Genomic DNA, 16,496 nt, shown 5'->3' on the forward strand with positions numbered 1-16,496 from the left:
GCCAAAGGTCTCCAGGACTCTTGATTGTGTCCGACTTTCTGTGTTATTAACACAGTAGACCCTCAAAGGTTTACTTCTTCCATTGACGCTGCTGACTGGAGTTTTTGTTTTCCTTTTTCCATTGCAAACTGGCCATAGTCCATTGTTTAACATTGTTGTATCCAGATACAACTGGATTTCATTTATGCTATTTGGTTTCAAACTTTACTTTGTTTTCCCATCTATATAAAAAATTCTGTTTTTTTATGTATACTGTCATGGATGACACGGACCTTCACCCGGCCAGGATGCCTCTGCCTTGGAGGGGCCCAGGGGAGCAAGTGTGGATAGAGCATCGCCTCCCCTGGAACGCTAGATGGTAGTGGTACCTCGGACTCCTGCAGGGCTTCATGGGAGATGGAGTCGGATACAGCCCTGCTGGGATCCTGGGGCTCTGCCAGAAGGGAGACAAAGCTGGCCGAGGAGGAGTGGAGGAGAACAAAAAGAGAAAGAAGAGTATTGTGGTTATTGTGCTCAGTGGGACTGTGTTGTGCCTGTGGGAAACGGGGAAAGCGTTTCCCACGAGGTGAAGAAAAAATGAAAACATTTGTGTTTTATCAGTGTGCCTGCTGCGTCTGTCTTTGTCAGGTTGGGTGGCTGACATGCCCCATAGTGGTTTTGTCACAATACTCATTATGTAATTAGTAATTTATAAAATGTATATTTTCTCTGAGAATTTGTCACAGTGTTTTGCACCTACACTCAGTGAGCAGTGCTGTATAATAACAATTAACAATAATAATAATAATAATTACATTTATATAGCACTTTTTTTGCTACTCAAAGAGCTTAGACGAGGGAAACCACTTCAACCACCATTAATAAGTAGCACGCACCTGGATGATGCGACGGTAGTCATTTTTGCGCCAGTACGCTCACCACACATTAGCTATCAGGTACTGAAGACGTGGAAGAGAGAGTTAGCCAGTTAGAGACAGGGGGTGATTAGGGGGCCAGAATGACTAGGCCGTGGTGAGCAATTTAGGAAGGATGTTGGGATACCCCCTACTCTTTATGAAGGTTGCCCAGGGATCTTTAATGACCACAGAGAGTCAGAACCTCAGTTGTACATCTCATTTGAAGGACTGTGACAGTTTTTACAGCACAGTGTCCCCGTCACTGCACTAGGGCATTGGGATCCACATTCACACTACAGGATAAGCGCCTCCTGCTGGCCTCACCAACACCTCATCCAGCAGCAGTCCAACCTTTTCCTAGATGGTCTCCCATCCAAGTACTGACCTGGGCCTGAATGTGCTCAGCTTCAGGTGGAGGACCTCTTCTGCAGGGCAGGTGGTATGGAAGATGGTGACCTGAATTGTACTGAAAACTGAATATAGTGCTATTAGATAGCACAGACGAGCATCTGGTCAGGATAACGGAGCAGATACACAATTTACAAGGCAGGAGTTGGGCTTTATGATACTCTTATAAAGAGAGTACCTGTACAGCGCATCCGGAAAGTATTCACAGCGCCTCACTTTTTCCACATTTTGTTATGTTACAGCCTTATTCCAAAATGGATTAAATTCATTTTTTTCCTCAGAATTCTACACACAACACCCCATAATGACAACGTGAAAAAAGTTTAGAGATTTTTGCAAACTTATTAAAAATAAAAAAATTGAGAAAGCACATGTACATAAGTATTAACAGCCTTTGCTGTGAAGCTCGAAATTGAGCTCAGGTGCATCCTGTTTCCCCTGATCATCCTTGAGATGTTTCTGCAGCTTCATTGGAGTCCACCTGTGGTAAATTCAGTTGACTGGACATGATTTGGAAAGGCACACACCTGTCTATATAAGGTCCCACAGTTGACAGTTCATGGCAGAGCACAAACCAAGCATGAAGTCAAAGGAATTGTCTGTAGACCTCCGAGACAGGATTGTCTCGAGGCACAAATCTGGGGAAGGTTACAGAAAAATTTCTGCTGCTTTGAAGGTCCCAATGAGCACAGTGGCCTCCATCATCCATAAGTGGAAGAAGTTCGAAACCACCAGGACTCTTCCTAGAGCTGGCCAGCCATCTAAACTGAGCGATTGGGGCAGAAGGGCCTTAGTCAGGGAGGTGAGCAAGAACCCGATGGTCACTCTGTCAGAGCTCCAGAGGTCCTCTGTGGAGAGAGGAGAACCTTCCAGAAGGACAACCATCACTGCAGCAATCCACCAATCAGGCCTGTATGGTAGAGTGGCCAGACGGAAGCCACTCCTTAGTAAAAGGCACATGGCAGCCCGCCTGGAGTTTGCCAAAAGGCACCTGAAGGACTCTCAGACCACGAGAAAGAAAATTCTCTGGTCTGATGAGACAAAGATTGAACTCTTTGGTGTGAATGCCAGGCGTCACGTTTTGAGGAAACCTGGCACCATCCTTACAGTGAAGCATGGTGGAGGCAGCATCATGCTGTGGGGATGTTTTTCAGCGGCAGGAACTGGGAGACTAGTCAGGATAAAGGGAAAGATGACTGCAGCAATGTACAGAGACATCCTGGATGAAAACCTGCTCCAGAGCGCTCTTGACCTCAGACTGGGGCGACGGTTCATCTTTCAACAGAACAATGACCCTAAGCACACAGCCAAGATATCAAAGGAGTGGCTTCAGGACAATTCTGTGAATGTCCTTGAGTGGCCCAGCCAGAGCCCAGACTTGAATCCGATTGAACATTTCTGGAGAGATCTTAAAATGGCTGTGCACCGACGCTTCCCATCCAACCTGATGGAGCTTGAGAGGTGCTGCAAAGAGGAATGGGCGAAACTGGCCAAGGATAGGTGTGCCAAGCTTGTGGCATCATATTCAACAAGACTTGAGGCTGGAATTGCTGCCAAAGGTGCATCGACAAAGTATTGAGCAAAGGCTGTGAATACTTATGGACATGGGATTTCTCAGTTTTTTTATTTTTAATAAATTTCCAAAAACCTCAAGTAAACCTTTTTCACGTCATTATGGGGTGTTGTGTGTAGAATTCTGAAGAAAAAAATGAATTTAATCCATTTTGGAATAAGGCTGTAACATAACAAAATGTGGAAAAAGTGATGCGCTGTGAATACTTTCCGGATGTACTGTATAGTCCAGGACCAGCCTCTCAAAGGTCTTCATGATGTGGGTGGTCTGTAATCATTAGATGAAGAGGTGCCTACAATTTCTTAATACCAAAAACTGTATATGGTGAATAAAAGATTAAAAATCACTTTAAATAAATGTGTATAGTATAGACCAGTGGAGGGGCGGGCAATGTCGGTCCTGGAGTGCCGCAGTGGCTGCAGGTTTTTGTTCCAACCCAGCTTCTTAATGAGCAGTCTTCTTTAGAATTTGTACTAAGGGCAGTAGACTCTATCTGCGAACCTCCAGAGCCCACTCCATTGAGGACACAGTCACTTTATATTATCTGTCTGTGATAACACCTGGTTACACAACAGTTAAGATTAGGGTTGCGGGATGGGTTTTTCTGACTCAAATCAAGCAAACCAAGTGACAAAAATCTGCAATCCAATTGATTGCCCAGTGGAGCTGCGGAGGTCTGTGGTGGACCCATGTGCAGGTGAGGTGACCTGATGTTGTATTTTATAGTCGGAGTTGTACAGAGTGGAGACAGGCCTGCTCCTCATGGTGCTCTAGTGTTGCTCACACAGTCCTTGAGTCTCACAAACTATGATCTGCCTGTCAGACAGTCCATTACCCAGGACACCACAGGCTCATCCACCTGCGTATCCATGAGTTTACCACTTAACCAAGATGGCTGGATGGTACTGAAGGCACTGGAGAAATCAAAAAAACAGAATCCTCACAGTGGGGCCAGCTTTGTCCAGATGAGAATAAGCATAATTTGGCATCACATTCAAAGTTACGTTTCTGCTTCCATATCTGCTTTAAATTCCCCATGATGTTGTCCCAAACAAGCACACCAGAATGTAGCAGAGGAGTGAAATTACAATGTTAAAAAACACACACCAAATAACATGCATGTACTGTACTTTAAAGGACATTTAAGCTCTCGTTTTACTTCCCCCATTCTGTACCTGTGGAATGGCCCGGGAGCAGCTTCTCCATGTGTACAGCATAACGGCGTACTCGTGGCCCTCCTCCAGCATCTCGTTCTGTCAAGAAGATTGAAATTAGGTTAGTTTAGTTACAAGATTCAAGATATGATGGTGACAAACATTCTTAAAAAATCTGATGAAAGGGAAGTCCAAAACTTATAGATACATTCAAGTGTTAATGGGGTGGATCATATGGGCAAAAGTGTATATTTTTATAACTAGGGGGCTTTGCTCTCCATACCTCTTCCCCAACTCCCCCCGCCAGGGCTACGGGCCATTGTGAAGTGGGAGGCTGAATGCACCCCAAGGAGACGCGGTCGCTCCTCCAAACCCCCTCTTAAACGGTGATACAATGCGAAACAAATACATTTTGTTTTTTACCTCCTCTTTGCTCAATCAGCTGCTGGCTTGCTGCTGCTGCTGCTGTGCCGCATGATCTGCATCTCGCAAATCGCTTCAAATGTATAAAAGCCTGTACAGCAGCTGTCCTTTTGTCTCACTGCCTTGTCTCTCTTCTCCCCAAGACATCCTCAAACACTATTCAATCTCTTTTCGCTGTTCCATTATTTCACCAAGTAATATTTTCCGTTTGTTTGCAATAATGTGATCTTTAGTCTCATTTTTTTGAGACTTTCGAATTTTCCTACTTCCATTATCTCTAACCTGATCTGCATGTGTATCACGTAAGTATGAAGTGACTTTGCAGGACGTGAAAGTGTCTCTCTGTCTCTCTTCAAATGATCTCTCTTCCAAATATCACGTCTCGTCGCAGGAAAAAAAGGACAGTTTGACATCTGTGGCGGAGCGACAGGCGCTGAGCAGGCTCCTGTCATTCATGGAGAATTCACTGAGCAGTATCATCGCCAGACAGAGGAGCAGCTTCAGTGCCTTTCACATCTATCTATTATATAGTGCCTTTCATATCTATCTATCTATCTATCTATCTATCTATTATATAGTGCCTTTCATATCTATCTATCTGTATTATATAGTGTCTTTCATATCTATCTATCTATTATATAGTGCCTTTCATATCTATCTATCTACCTATCTATCTATCTATATTATATAGTGCATTTCATATCTATCTATCTTCTATATTATATAGTGCCTTTCATATCTATCTATCTGTATTATATAGTGTCTTTCATATCTATCTATCTATCTATCTATCTATCTATCTATCTATTATATAGTGCCTTTCATATCTATCTATCTGTATTATATAGTGTCTTTCATATCTATCTATCTATCTATCTATTATATAGTGCCTTTCATATCTATCTATCTGTCTATCTATCTATTATATAGTGCCTTTCATATCTATCTATCTTCTATATTATATAGTGCCTTTCATATCTATCTACTTATCTATCTATATTATACAGTACCTTTCATATCTATCTAGCTATCTATATTATACAGTGCCTTTCATATCTATCTAGCTATCTATATTATATAGTGCCTTTCATATCTAGCTATCTATATTATATAGTGCCTTTCATATCTATCTATCTATCTATTTATCTATCTATCTATATTATACAGTGCCTTTCATATCTATCTATCTAGCTATCTATATTATATAGTTCCTTTCATATCTATCTATCTATCTATCTATTTATTTGTATTATATAGTGCCTTATATATCTTTCGATCTATCTATGTTTTTTTTTTATAATAGAGAGACTACAAATGATCACAGTTATGGTATGTCTGACGGTATAATCGATGTGCAACAAAGGCCGAATCCAGTTTAAGTTGCTTCAGTTTCAGAGGTTAACAGTGGGTAGGTACTTCTACTGTGATTATTTCTTTTCACGTGGACTCTTTCAATCAACTAAAGTCATTCCAAAATATCTTAATTGGCCAAAATACGAAGAAATAAACAATAAATAAATAACACATATAATGCACATGTCTTTCAAGACACAGAATCCTTCAAAAGTGGTAGTGGCTCTATAGCTAAATGAGCTGTGCTGGTCGCTACTTCAGATCCCAGCAGTGACTCCATTAGGCCCTTGGGGAAGACCCTTAACCTGCAATTGCTCCAGGGGTACCATATAAATAGCTGACCTTGTGCTATAACCCCCTCCCCCCCAAAAAAAATGTGTGTTTCTCTCTGGAGAGTAAGTTAGGGTATGCGATAAATGACATATTCTTAATTGTATACAGTGAATAAAGGATTAAAAATGTGTACAGTATTGATGGGTGGATCTCACACTTGGTCTTGGGGACCTCCTTGTGGCTACATGGTTTTTGTTCCAACCAACTTCCGATTTTAATTGGACCTCATTAGCCTAATTATGTGAGCCGTTATTTCACAGTTTTGGGGTCAACGTAGAAATTGCAAAACGATGTTTGGCAAATTTTTGTTAGAATATACTAAGCAGTTACAGTATATGGGGAGAATTTAGTTGTGTATTTGTTTGATATAAAATTTTATTAAATTGATACAAGTTAGGGCGGCATGGTGGCGCAGTGGGTAGCGCTGCTGCCTCGCAGTTGGGAGACCTGGGGACCTGGGTTCGCTTCCCGGGTCCTCCCTGCGTGGAGTTTGCATGTTCTCCCCGTGTCTGCGTGGGTTTCCTCCGGGCGCTCCGGTTTCCTCCCACAGTCTAAAGACATGCTGGTTAGGTGAATTGGCGATTCTAAATTGGCCCTAGTGTATGCTTGGTGTGTTTGTGTGTGTCCTGCGGTGGGTTGGCACGCTGCCCAGGATTGGATCCTGCCTTGTGCCCTGTGTTGGCTGGGATTGGCTCCAGCAGACCCCCGTGACCCTGTGTTCGGATTCAGCGGGGTGGAAAATGGATGGATGGATGATACAAGTTACAGCAAGTCAAACATAGCTATTAAAACATCAAAGGCGCTATATACTGTAAATAAAATGTATTATTATTAACACAAAATAAAACAGCCATCCAACTCTGTCCACCCTAAAGCCCCAAACAGCACAAGTAAATCAAGGAGGAGAAAAGACACAGCTACACATAGGAAGAATGGAGTAGTCAATAAGTAAAGCTCCCATCTGGGAAATTCAGAATAAGCGGTACAGCATACAAAACTGACACAAAGAAATATTTAAGCCAGTAGAGCCATTAACTTTAGCAGCTGCTAACTCAAGAAGTGTAAGGTTGTACAAAACTAAGTTAAAAAAAGTTGGGATGGCATGGCAAATAAAAAAAAAAAAAAATAATTCTTAAATTTACTTTGACTTTGATTTCATTGCAGACAGTATGAACCCAAGATATTTCCTATATTCTCTGGCTGACTTCATTTCATTTGTTAATAGACATCCATTCCTGTATCTTTGACTAGAGACGTTCAACAAGAGACTTGCGGACAGAACTGCAGCAAAAAGAGGGGGCTCTGCAAAGTTTCGACTTTGATGGGTGAGTAGCCACGCACACTCAGGATTTCTATTCTTTGTGTCCTAATTATTGCTTGTGTCACAATAAAAAAATATTTTGCATGTAAGCGGTAGGCATGTTGTGTAAATCAAATGGTGCTAACCCTCCAAATATCCATTTGAATTCAAGGTTGTAATGCGACAAACGAGGACAAACACTGAGGAGAAACACTGCTTCCACAAGGCACCGTAGCAACTAAGCATTTAGTCATATTAAATTTTATTTAGCCTAGGGATCTGCGCCAACAATTGGTTAGGTTGCTGGTTCAAATTCCCTGTGCTCTGCTGGGCCCCTGAGCACGACCCTTAACCTGCAATTGCTCTGTCCTGGGTATGACGTTAATGGGCATCCAGCCCTGCAAGCAAGTCCTCCTTCTTTGAGGGAAAATGTGGGGGTTGGTGGCAGGATTGGCACTCAAGCCACCGTAAAAAACCTCACAGTGTTCCACGGTGTGGTGCTGTGGTGTCACCCACTGCACTCGGGTCCCAATCCATGTGGTTCATCGTGTGGTGGGTACAGCAGCGCACTGTAGAATAAATCAGAGCTTGCTCCCAACCTATAGAGTGCCTTACCATGCTCAAGACGCTTAAAACAAAATGATACAAATAGTATCTGCATAGAACAATAAACCAAGAATCATGGGATATATAAAAGCATTAAATAGAATAAAAGAAAGAATAAACCAGATTATAATACTAAATTCAATACTAAAAGAAATGGCTAAACAAATCAACTCATTTCTGATATCACCCCCACACACACAAATTCTACCTGAGCATCTGGACAGAGAGGAAGACTGAAAGAGGAGGCAGAATGTCAGGTTAAGTTCAACGCCTTCCTGAACACTTCAGTTGTTTGTTAAAAGAATGAATGGAGTCGGCTTATTAATTGTGGAGGTCTTTCCAAAGTCAGGGAGCTACATACAGCTGAAAGTCCTGCTGTCACCCATAAGAGTGCAGGTTAGTGTGATGACCCCAATCAGAGGACCATAGTGGGCGAACAGGAATAGAGCGATGGAGGAGGTCACTGATGTAGTCCAGCGTGAGGCCATTGAAAGCTTCGTAGGTTCCTAAAAGAATTTGAAATTCAATCCTGTAAGACGGCGGCACGGTGGCGCAGTGGGTAGCGCTGCTGCCTCGCAGTTGGGAGACCTGGGGACCTGGGTTCGCTTCCCTGCGTGGAGTTTGCATGTTCTCCCCGTGTAAGTGTGGGTTTCCTCCGGGCTCTCCGGTTTCCTCCCACAGTCCAAAGACATGCTGGTTAGCTGGATTGGCGATTGTACATTGGCCCTAGTGTATGCTTGGTGTGTTTGTGTGTGTCCTGCGGTGGGTTGGCACCCTGACCGGGATTGGTTCCTACCTTGTGCCCTGTGTTGGCTGGGATTGGCTCCAGCAGACCCCCGTGACCCTGTGTTCGGATTCAGAGGGTTGGGAAATGGATAGATGAATCCTGTAAGACACAGGGAGCCAGTGAAGGCGAAGCAGGATGGCTGTGATGTGCTTGCTGTTGCAGGTTTGTGTAAGGACTCTTGCAGCAGAGTTTTGAATTAACTGGAGCTGAAGACCAGAAGGGGCACCTGCCAGTAGGGAATTACAATAATCGATATGTGATGTGACACAAATGTCTCAGCATTAGAAAAGGAGAGGAATGAGCGAACATGGGATACGTGAAGTAAGAAAGTTTCTCAATGGGGTTTATGTGGTTGGAATAAGAAAGGGAGAAATCAAAAATGACACCAAGACTCCTTGCATTTGATGAAGGTCTGATGAGATCACCGTCAAGAGTCATTGAGAAGGAGCTCATTTTCGAAAGGTGCACTTTAGTGCCAATTTGCAGGAGTTCAGTTTTGTTGCAATTTAATTTTAATTTCACTGCATACTGTTCTGTATGTGATTTGATTTGTCGTAATATTGTATTTGAAATACACGTTTTGATTGGCCTAGCTGTGACAACACTGCTCTCGGTCGTGACAGGAGGAGTGCCATCCAGCCTTTGCAATTCACGGCGGCCCTCCGCACACCTCACTTGAATTGTTTTGTATTATATGGACATTTTTGACAATAAAAAAAAAAAATGTTGCCCCCTGTAAAGCGGTAGGCATGTTGTGTAAATCAAATGGTGCTGATCCTCCAAATATCCATTTGAATTCCAGGTTGTAATGCGACAAACGAGGACAAACACCGAGGGGGATGAATGCTTCCACAAGGCACCGTAACCACTAAGCATTTAAGAATAAAATAATAATAACATTTTTATGTAACTCCTTTCCAAGCTGATCCACTGTGCCAATTCCTAACAAGAGCAGGTGAAAGAAGATTTATAAAACTCCTTCAGTTGCACGGTGTCTGCATAGAACAATAAACAAATAAACATAGGATATACAAACGCATTAAACAGAATAAAAGAAAGAATAAACCAAATATAATACTAAATTCAATACTAAAAGAAAAGCCTAAACAAATCACCTCATCTACATCTCTATATATACAGTCATATGAAAAAGTTTGGGACCCCCTCTCAGACTGCATAATAATTGACTCTCCTTTCAACAATAAAGATAACAGTGGTATGTCTTTCATTTCCTAGGAACATCTGAGTACTGCGGTGTTTTCAGAACAAAGATTTTTAGTGAAGCAGTATTTAGTTGTATGAAATTAAATCAAATGTGAAAAACTGACTGTGCACAAATGTGGGTCCCCTTGTCATTGTGCTGATTTGAATGCCTGTCACTGCTCAATGCTGATGACTTGGTGTGATGAGCTCATTAAGCCTTGAACTTCATAGACAGGTGTGTCCATCATGAGATATAAAGGTATTTAAGGTGGTCAATTACAAGTTGGGCTTCCTTCCCTTTGACTCTCCTGTGAAGAGTGACAGCATGGGATCCTCAAAGCAACTCTCCAAAGATCTGGAAACAAAGATTGTTGAGTCTCCTGGTTTAGGGGAAGGCTACAAAAAGCCATCTCAGAGGTTTAAACTGTCAGTTTCAACTGTGAGGAATGGAATCAGGAAATGGAAGGCCACAGGCACAGTTGCTGTTAAACCCAGCAGGTCTGGCAGGACAAGAAAAATACAGGAGCGGCATATGAGCAGGATTGTGAGAATGGTGACAGACAACCCACAGATCACCTCCAAAGACGTGCAAGAACATCTTGCTGCAGATGGTGTATCTGTACATCGTTCTACAATTCAGCACAATTTGCACAAAGAACATCTGTATGGCAGGGTGATGAGAAAGAAGCCCTTTCTGCACTCACGCCACAAACAGAGTCGCTTGTTGTATGCCAATGCTCATTTAGACAAGCCAGATTCATTTTGGAACAAAGTGCTTTGGACTGATGAGACAAAAATGGAGTTATTTGGTCAAAAGAAAAAGCCGCAGTCAAAGATAAACACCTGCTACCTCCTGTCAAATTTGGTGGAGGTTCCATCATGCTGTGGGGCTGTGTGGCTAATTCAGGGACTGGGGCCCTTGTTAAAGTCGAGGGTCTGATGAATTCAACCCACTATCAACAAATTATTCAGGATAATGTTCAAGCATCAGTCACAACGTTGAAGTTACGCAGGGGTTGGATATTCCAACAAGACAATGACCCAAAACACAGTTGGAAATCTACAAAGGCGTTCATGCAGAGGGAGAAGTGCAATGTTCTGGAATGGCCGTCACAGTCCCCTGACTTGAATATCATTGAAAATCTATGGGATGATTTGAAGCAGGCTGTCCATGCTTGCCAGCCATCAAATTGAACTGAAATGGAGAGATTTTGTATGTAGAATGGTCAGAAATACCTCCATCCAGAATCCAGACACTCATCAAAGGCTATAGGAGGACAGCGTCTAGAGGTGTTAGATTTACAAAAGGAGGCTCAACTAAGTATTGATGTCATATCTCTGTTGGGGTGCCCACATTTATACACCTGTCTAATTTTGTTATGATGCATATTTTCTGTTAACCCAATAAACTTAATGTCACTGCTGAAATCCTACTGTGTCCATAAGTCATGTCATATATGAAAAGAAAGTTGCTACTTTGAAAGCTCAGCCAATGAGAAACAAATATCCAAAGAGTTAAGAGGGGTTCCCAAACTTTTTCATATGATTGTATGTAATCTGTCTGTCTGCCTGTCTGCTATTACGAGAGAACTACTTAATGGATTTAGATCGGTTTTTTTCTAGAATTTGCTGGAACATTCCAGTTGATTTTGCGACATCTCTCATCGTGCTAAGTATCATTACTCGCTTCTGGTACCGATTTGTTTGCGCGCATCAAAGAGAGACGCAGAGGACCATGGTGGAGGGCTCCTCACTCATGCTCTAGCCTCATGCCATATACCTAACCTCTGCTTAGCGAGCGAATGAGAGAACTCCAATTTAGATCTGGTTTTGATTTCTAGAACTTGCCTGAACATTCTGGTTGATTTTGTGACTTTTCTCATCACGCTAGGAATCAGAGTTCACTTGCTTGCTATCAATGCTGCATTTATAGAGCAGGTGTGAAATATGAGCTTCCCAGTGGGAACTTTCACATGAATATCCTGTTAAGAAACAACTTGGAGATAGCTCTGCTACCGGAATTAGCCAAATGATGGTGAAACGCTGACATCTCAACTCCTTTCCTTGTATAAAAGATGTTAGATATGTTTATTGTCACTGTATAGTACAATGAAATGTCTTTTACAGGGGGTCTATAGGTGCCTTACATAAAAGTATATAAGAGCATACAGTCTTCTTCTTGTTTCGCCACAGCGGATCATCTTCTTCCATATATTTCTGTCCTCTCCATCTTGCTCTGTCACACCCATCACCTGCATGTCCTCTCTCAAAACATCCATAAATCTTCTCTTAGGCCTTCCTCTTGTCCTCTTCCCTGGTAGCTCTATTCTTAGTACCCTTCTCTCAGTATACCCAGCATCTCTTCTCTTTACATGTCCAAACCAACACATTCTTGCCTCTCTGACTTTTTCTCCCAACCGTCCAATTTGAGCTGACCTTCTAATGTCCTCGTTCCTAATCCTGTCCATCCTCATCACACACAATGCAAATCTTAGCATCTTTAACTCTGCCACCTCCAGAACTGTCTCCTGCTTTCTGGTCAGTGCCACCATCTCCAACCCATAAAACATAGCTGGTCTCACAGTAAACGTTAAATTATGAGAAGCATAGATAGATAGATAGATAGATAGATAGATAGATAGATAGATAGATAGATAGATAGATAGATAGATAGATAGATAGATAGATAGATAGATAGATAGATAGATAGATAGATAGATAGATAGATAGATAGATAGATAGATAGATAGATAGATAGATAGATAGATAGATAGATAGATAGATAGATAGATAGATAGATAGATAGATAGATAGATAGATAGATAGATAGATAGATAGATAGATAGATAGATAGATAGATAGATAGATAGATAGATAGATAGATAGATAGATAGATACTTTATTAATCCCAGGGGAAAATTCACAGAAATTCACAATTCACCCTAACTACTGTTAACAGTCCCAAATATACATCGAATAAAAGTAAGGGTAAACATGTAAGCATAAATAGAGAAATAACAAATGAAGTTACAGTGAAGATTACAGTCGATGAAATGGTCACGGGTCCCACATGGAAGGGGTAGTGATGGCTGTGCATTTCATAGGCCAATTGCTTTGGGGTAAAAGCTGTTCTTCAGCCTGGTGGTGCGGGCATACAGGGCACTGAAGTGCCTGCCAGAGGGCACAGGAGTGAAAATGCTATGGCCGAGGTGGGCTGGATCTCCACAAATATATTTTTTTGCTTTTTGCTTTTTTGCTGCTGCTATTATCTTTTAAAATAATAACCACGTCAGCCAGAAATGGCATTTTTATGGTCCCATTGTATTCAGAGAAACGTGATACCCGTTTAATAGGCCTAGATTGCTTTTGATCTCCATCTTGGCAAAAACATTTTTTTTTGAGATAATCTTTTTTTCTAAGGAATAAGCATAAAGTCAATAAGAGCCTTGAATTTCTGCCCAAACGTCAAGCAGAAACACACAAGAACAGAATGACGGTGTGAAGCTGAGGTGTCACGAGGAGTGAATCCAAAACTGCCAAAGCACCTGAACACAGCATTAGATCAAGTGACTGCCTCTTTAGAATTCTTCCATTGAAACGTTCCTTGGCTGTTCTATAATTAAATAAACACAAGAAGCAATGCTGTCTGGCTCAAAGAAAAACCTAAAGGAAACTCTGCAAGCAGAGTGGAGATTTTTTTGTTTTTTTGCCCTGCATCTTTTCCTTGACTTACGAAATTCAAGATATAAACAAAGGCATCGGACTATTAATTCTTCACAATAAAAGATACGTTGCACCTTCAAAGTGGTGGGCATGTTGTGTAAATCAAATGGTGCAAACCACCCCAAAAATCCTTTTGAATTCTAGGAAGTAATGCAACAAAAGAGAACAAACGCCTCGGGGGGGGGGGGGGGGGGGGAATGTTTCCACAAGGCACTGTAACAACTAAGCATTTAATAATAAAATGATAAACTTTATTTATATAACTCCTTCTGGTCGTATAGAACAATAAACAGGTAATGCGTCTAAGGAGGACAAGTGGATTCATTTTCCAACCTTTATATCCTAACACAAGGTCATGGGGGTTTTTTGGAGCCAATCCCAGCCAGCACAGGGCGCAAAGCAGGAACAAATCCCAGGCAGGGTGCCAATTCACTGGCAGGGCACACACACACCCACACACTGGGAACAATTTAGGATCGCCAATGCACCTAACCTGTATTTCTTTGGACTGTGGGAGGAAACTTTATGCTGACCTAAACCATTTACAGTTAGGTCCATAAATATTTGGACAGAGACAACTTTTTTCGAATTTTGGTTCTGTACATTACCACAATGAATTTTAAATGAAGGGCGGCATGGTGGCACAGTGGGTAGCGCTGCTGCCTCGCAGTTGGGAGACCTGGGGACCTGGGTTCGCTTCCCGGGTCCTCCCTGCGTGGAGTTTGCATGTTCTCCCCGTGTCTGCGTGGGTTTCCTCCGGGCGCTCCGGTTTCCTCCCACAGTTCAAAGACATGCAGGTTAGGTGGATTGGTGATTCTAAATTGGCCCTAGTGTGTGCTTGGTGTGTGGGTGTGTTTGTGTGTGTCCTGCGGTGGGTTGGCACCCTGCCCGGTATTGGTTCCTGCCTTGTGCCCTGTGTTGGCTGGGATTGGCTCCAGTAGACCCCCGTGACCCTGTGTTCGGATTCAGCGGGTTGGAAAATGGATGGATGGATGGATTTTAAATGAAACAACTCAGATGCAGTTGAAGTGCAGACTTTCAGCTTTAATTCAGTGAGGTGAACAAAATGATTACATAAAAATGTGAGGCAACTAAAGCATTTTTTTTAACACAATCCCTTCATTTCAGGGGCTCAAAAGTAATTGGACAATTGACTCAAAGGCTATTTCATGGGCAGGTGTGGGCAAGTCCGTCGTTATGTCATATCAATTAAGCAGATAAAAGGCCTGGAGTTGATTTGAGGTGCGGTGCTTGCATGTGGAAGATTTTGCTGTGAACAGACAACATGCGGTCAAAGGAGCTCTCCATGCAGGTGACAGAAGCCATCCTTAAGCTTCGAAAACAGAAAAATCCCATCTGAGAAATTGCTACAATATTACGAGTGGCAAAATCTACAGTTTGGTCCATCCTGAGAAAGAAAGAAAGCAAGCACTGGTGAACTCAGCAACGCAAAAAGACCTGGACGTCCACGGAAGACAACAGTGGTGGATGATCGCAGAATCATTTCCATGGTGAGGAGAAACCTCTTCACAACAGCCAAGCAAGTGAACAACACTCTCCAGGGGGTAGGTGTATCGATATCCAAGTCTACCATAAAGAGAAGACTGCATGAAAGTAAATCCAGAGGGTGCACTGCATGGTGCAAGCCACTCATAAGCCTCAAGAATAGAAAGGCTAGATTGGACTTTGCTAAAGAACATCTAAAAAAGCCAGCACAGTTCTGGAAAAACAGACATCCTACGAACATGATTTCCTCGCTGGTCTATTAAATTGCATAATTACACATACCACCACATGAATGTGATCTCCTCCACAGTCTATCAAAACCCATATTTACAAATGCCACCGTATGAATGTCATCTCCTCACCGGTCTATCAAATTCCATATTTCAAATCAAAAAGCCATTTAGCCATTTATTGTCAATTCACTATACTGTATGTGAAGAACATACAGGAGAATTGAAATACTGTTTCTCTCTCATCTTCGTAGTATAATAAAATATAAAAAGTATAAAAGTATAACATATAAGATAAATAACATTAAAACTTGTGAAGTAGACCTGTGTACAATGTGCCATAGTCATTAGTGCAAAAGCCAATTACAGTAAAAAATGAGAAGGTGCATTATAGAGTAGCTTATGAGATGTACAAAAAGACAGACAGTTAGCAGCAGATGTAATATTAAGTCTTTACATAATACCAGCTGAGGTAGGGTACTGTACTTGGTAGATAGTGACTCTTGTTATGGTCCAGGGGCAGGGGGCATCTTATGAACGTGATCTCCTCACTGGTCAATCTAAACCCATAGTTACACATTCAGCCATATGATTCTCCTGCACCGAGGGAGCAATAAATGTAGTGCACACATTGTGGTATAACAAAAAAAAAAGAAGATGCAAAACCCACACACAGACATGAGGAGGAAGTGTCAAATCCACACAGACAGTCAGGCTTTGAACCAGCAGTGCTAAATAATTTGCTACTCTGCTGTCAATTTTACTGAAAATGGTTACGAAAATACAAAACTATGAAGATCAGTAGCCAGTAAAAATATAACAGTGTTTGCAAAGCCCACCATATTACAGGCTTCTATTTTAATATTATCACTGAGCAGGATTCTTCGGCATTCTCTTGTATTTTTATTATAGTAATATTACTACCCTAAAACATTCCTTAATTTACTATATTTTTTCTTACAAGAATAAAGTCGTGTCATGTAAAAACAGGCCTAAACCCC

At 41.9% G+C, this 16,496-nt stretch overlaps 1 protein-coding gene across 1 annotated transcript in view; it reads right to left on the bottom strand.

The window, feature by feature from the left end:
• cyfip2 (cytoplasmic FMR1 interacting protein 2) overlaps positions 1 to 16,496 on the bottom strand; it is a 252,229-nt gene that overhangs the window by 175,822 nt on the left and 59,911 nt on the right. The window contains exon 4 of the mRNA XM_051934205.1: positions 4,053 to 4,130. Coding sequence (XP_051790165.1) covers positions 4,053 to 4,130 — 78 coding nt within the window. The remainder of the gene's footprint in view (positions 1 to 4,052; positions 4,131 to 16,496) is intronic.

The sequence above is a fragment of the Erpetoichthys calabaricus genome, chromosome 11, assembly GCF_900747795.2.
Source record: "Erpetoichthys calabaricus chromosome 11, fErpCal1.3, whole genome shotgun sequence".
Lineage (NCBI taxonomy): Eukaryota > Metazoa > Chordata > Cladistia > Polypteriformes > Polypteridae > Erpetoichthys > Erpetoichthys calabaricus.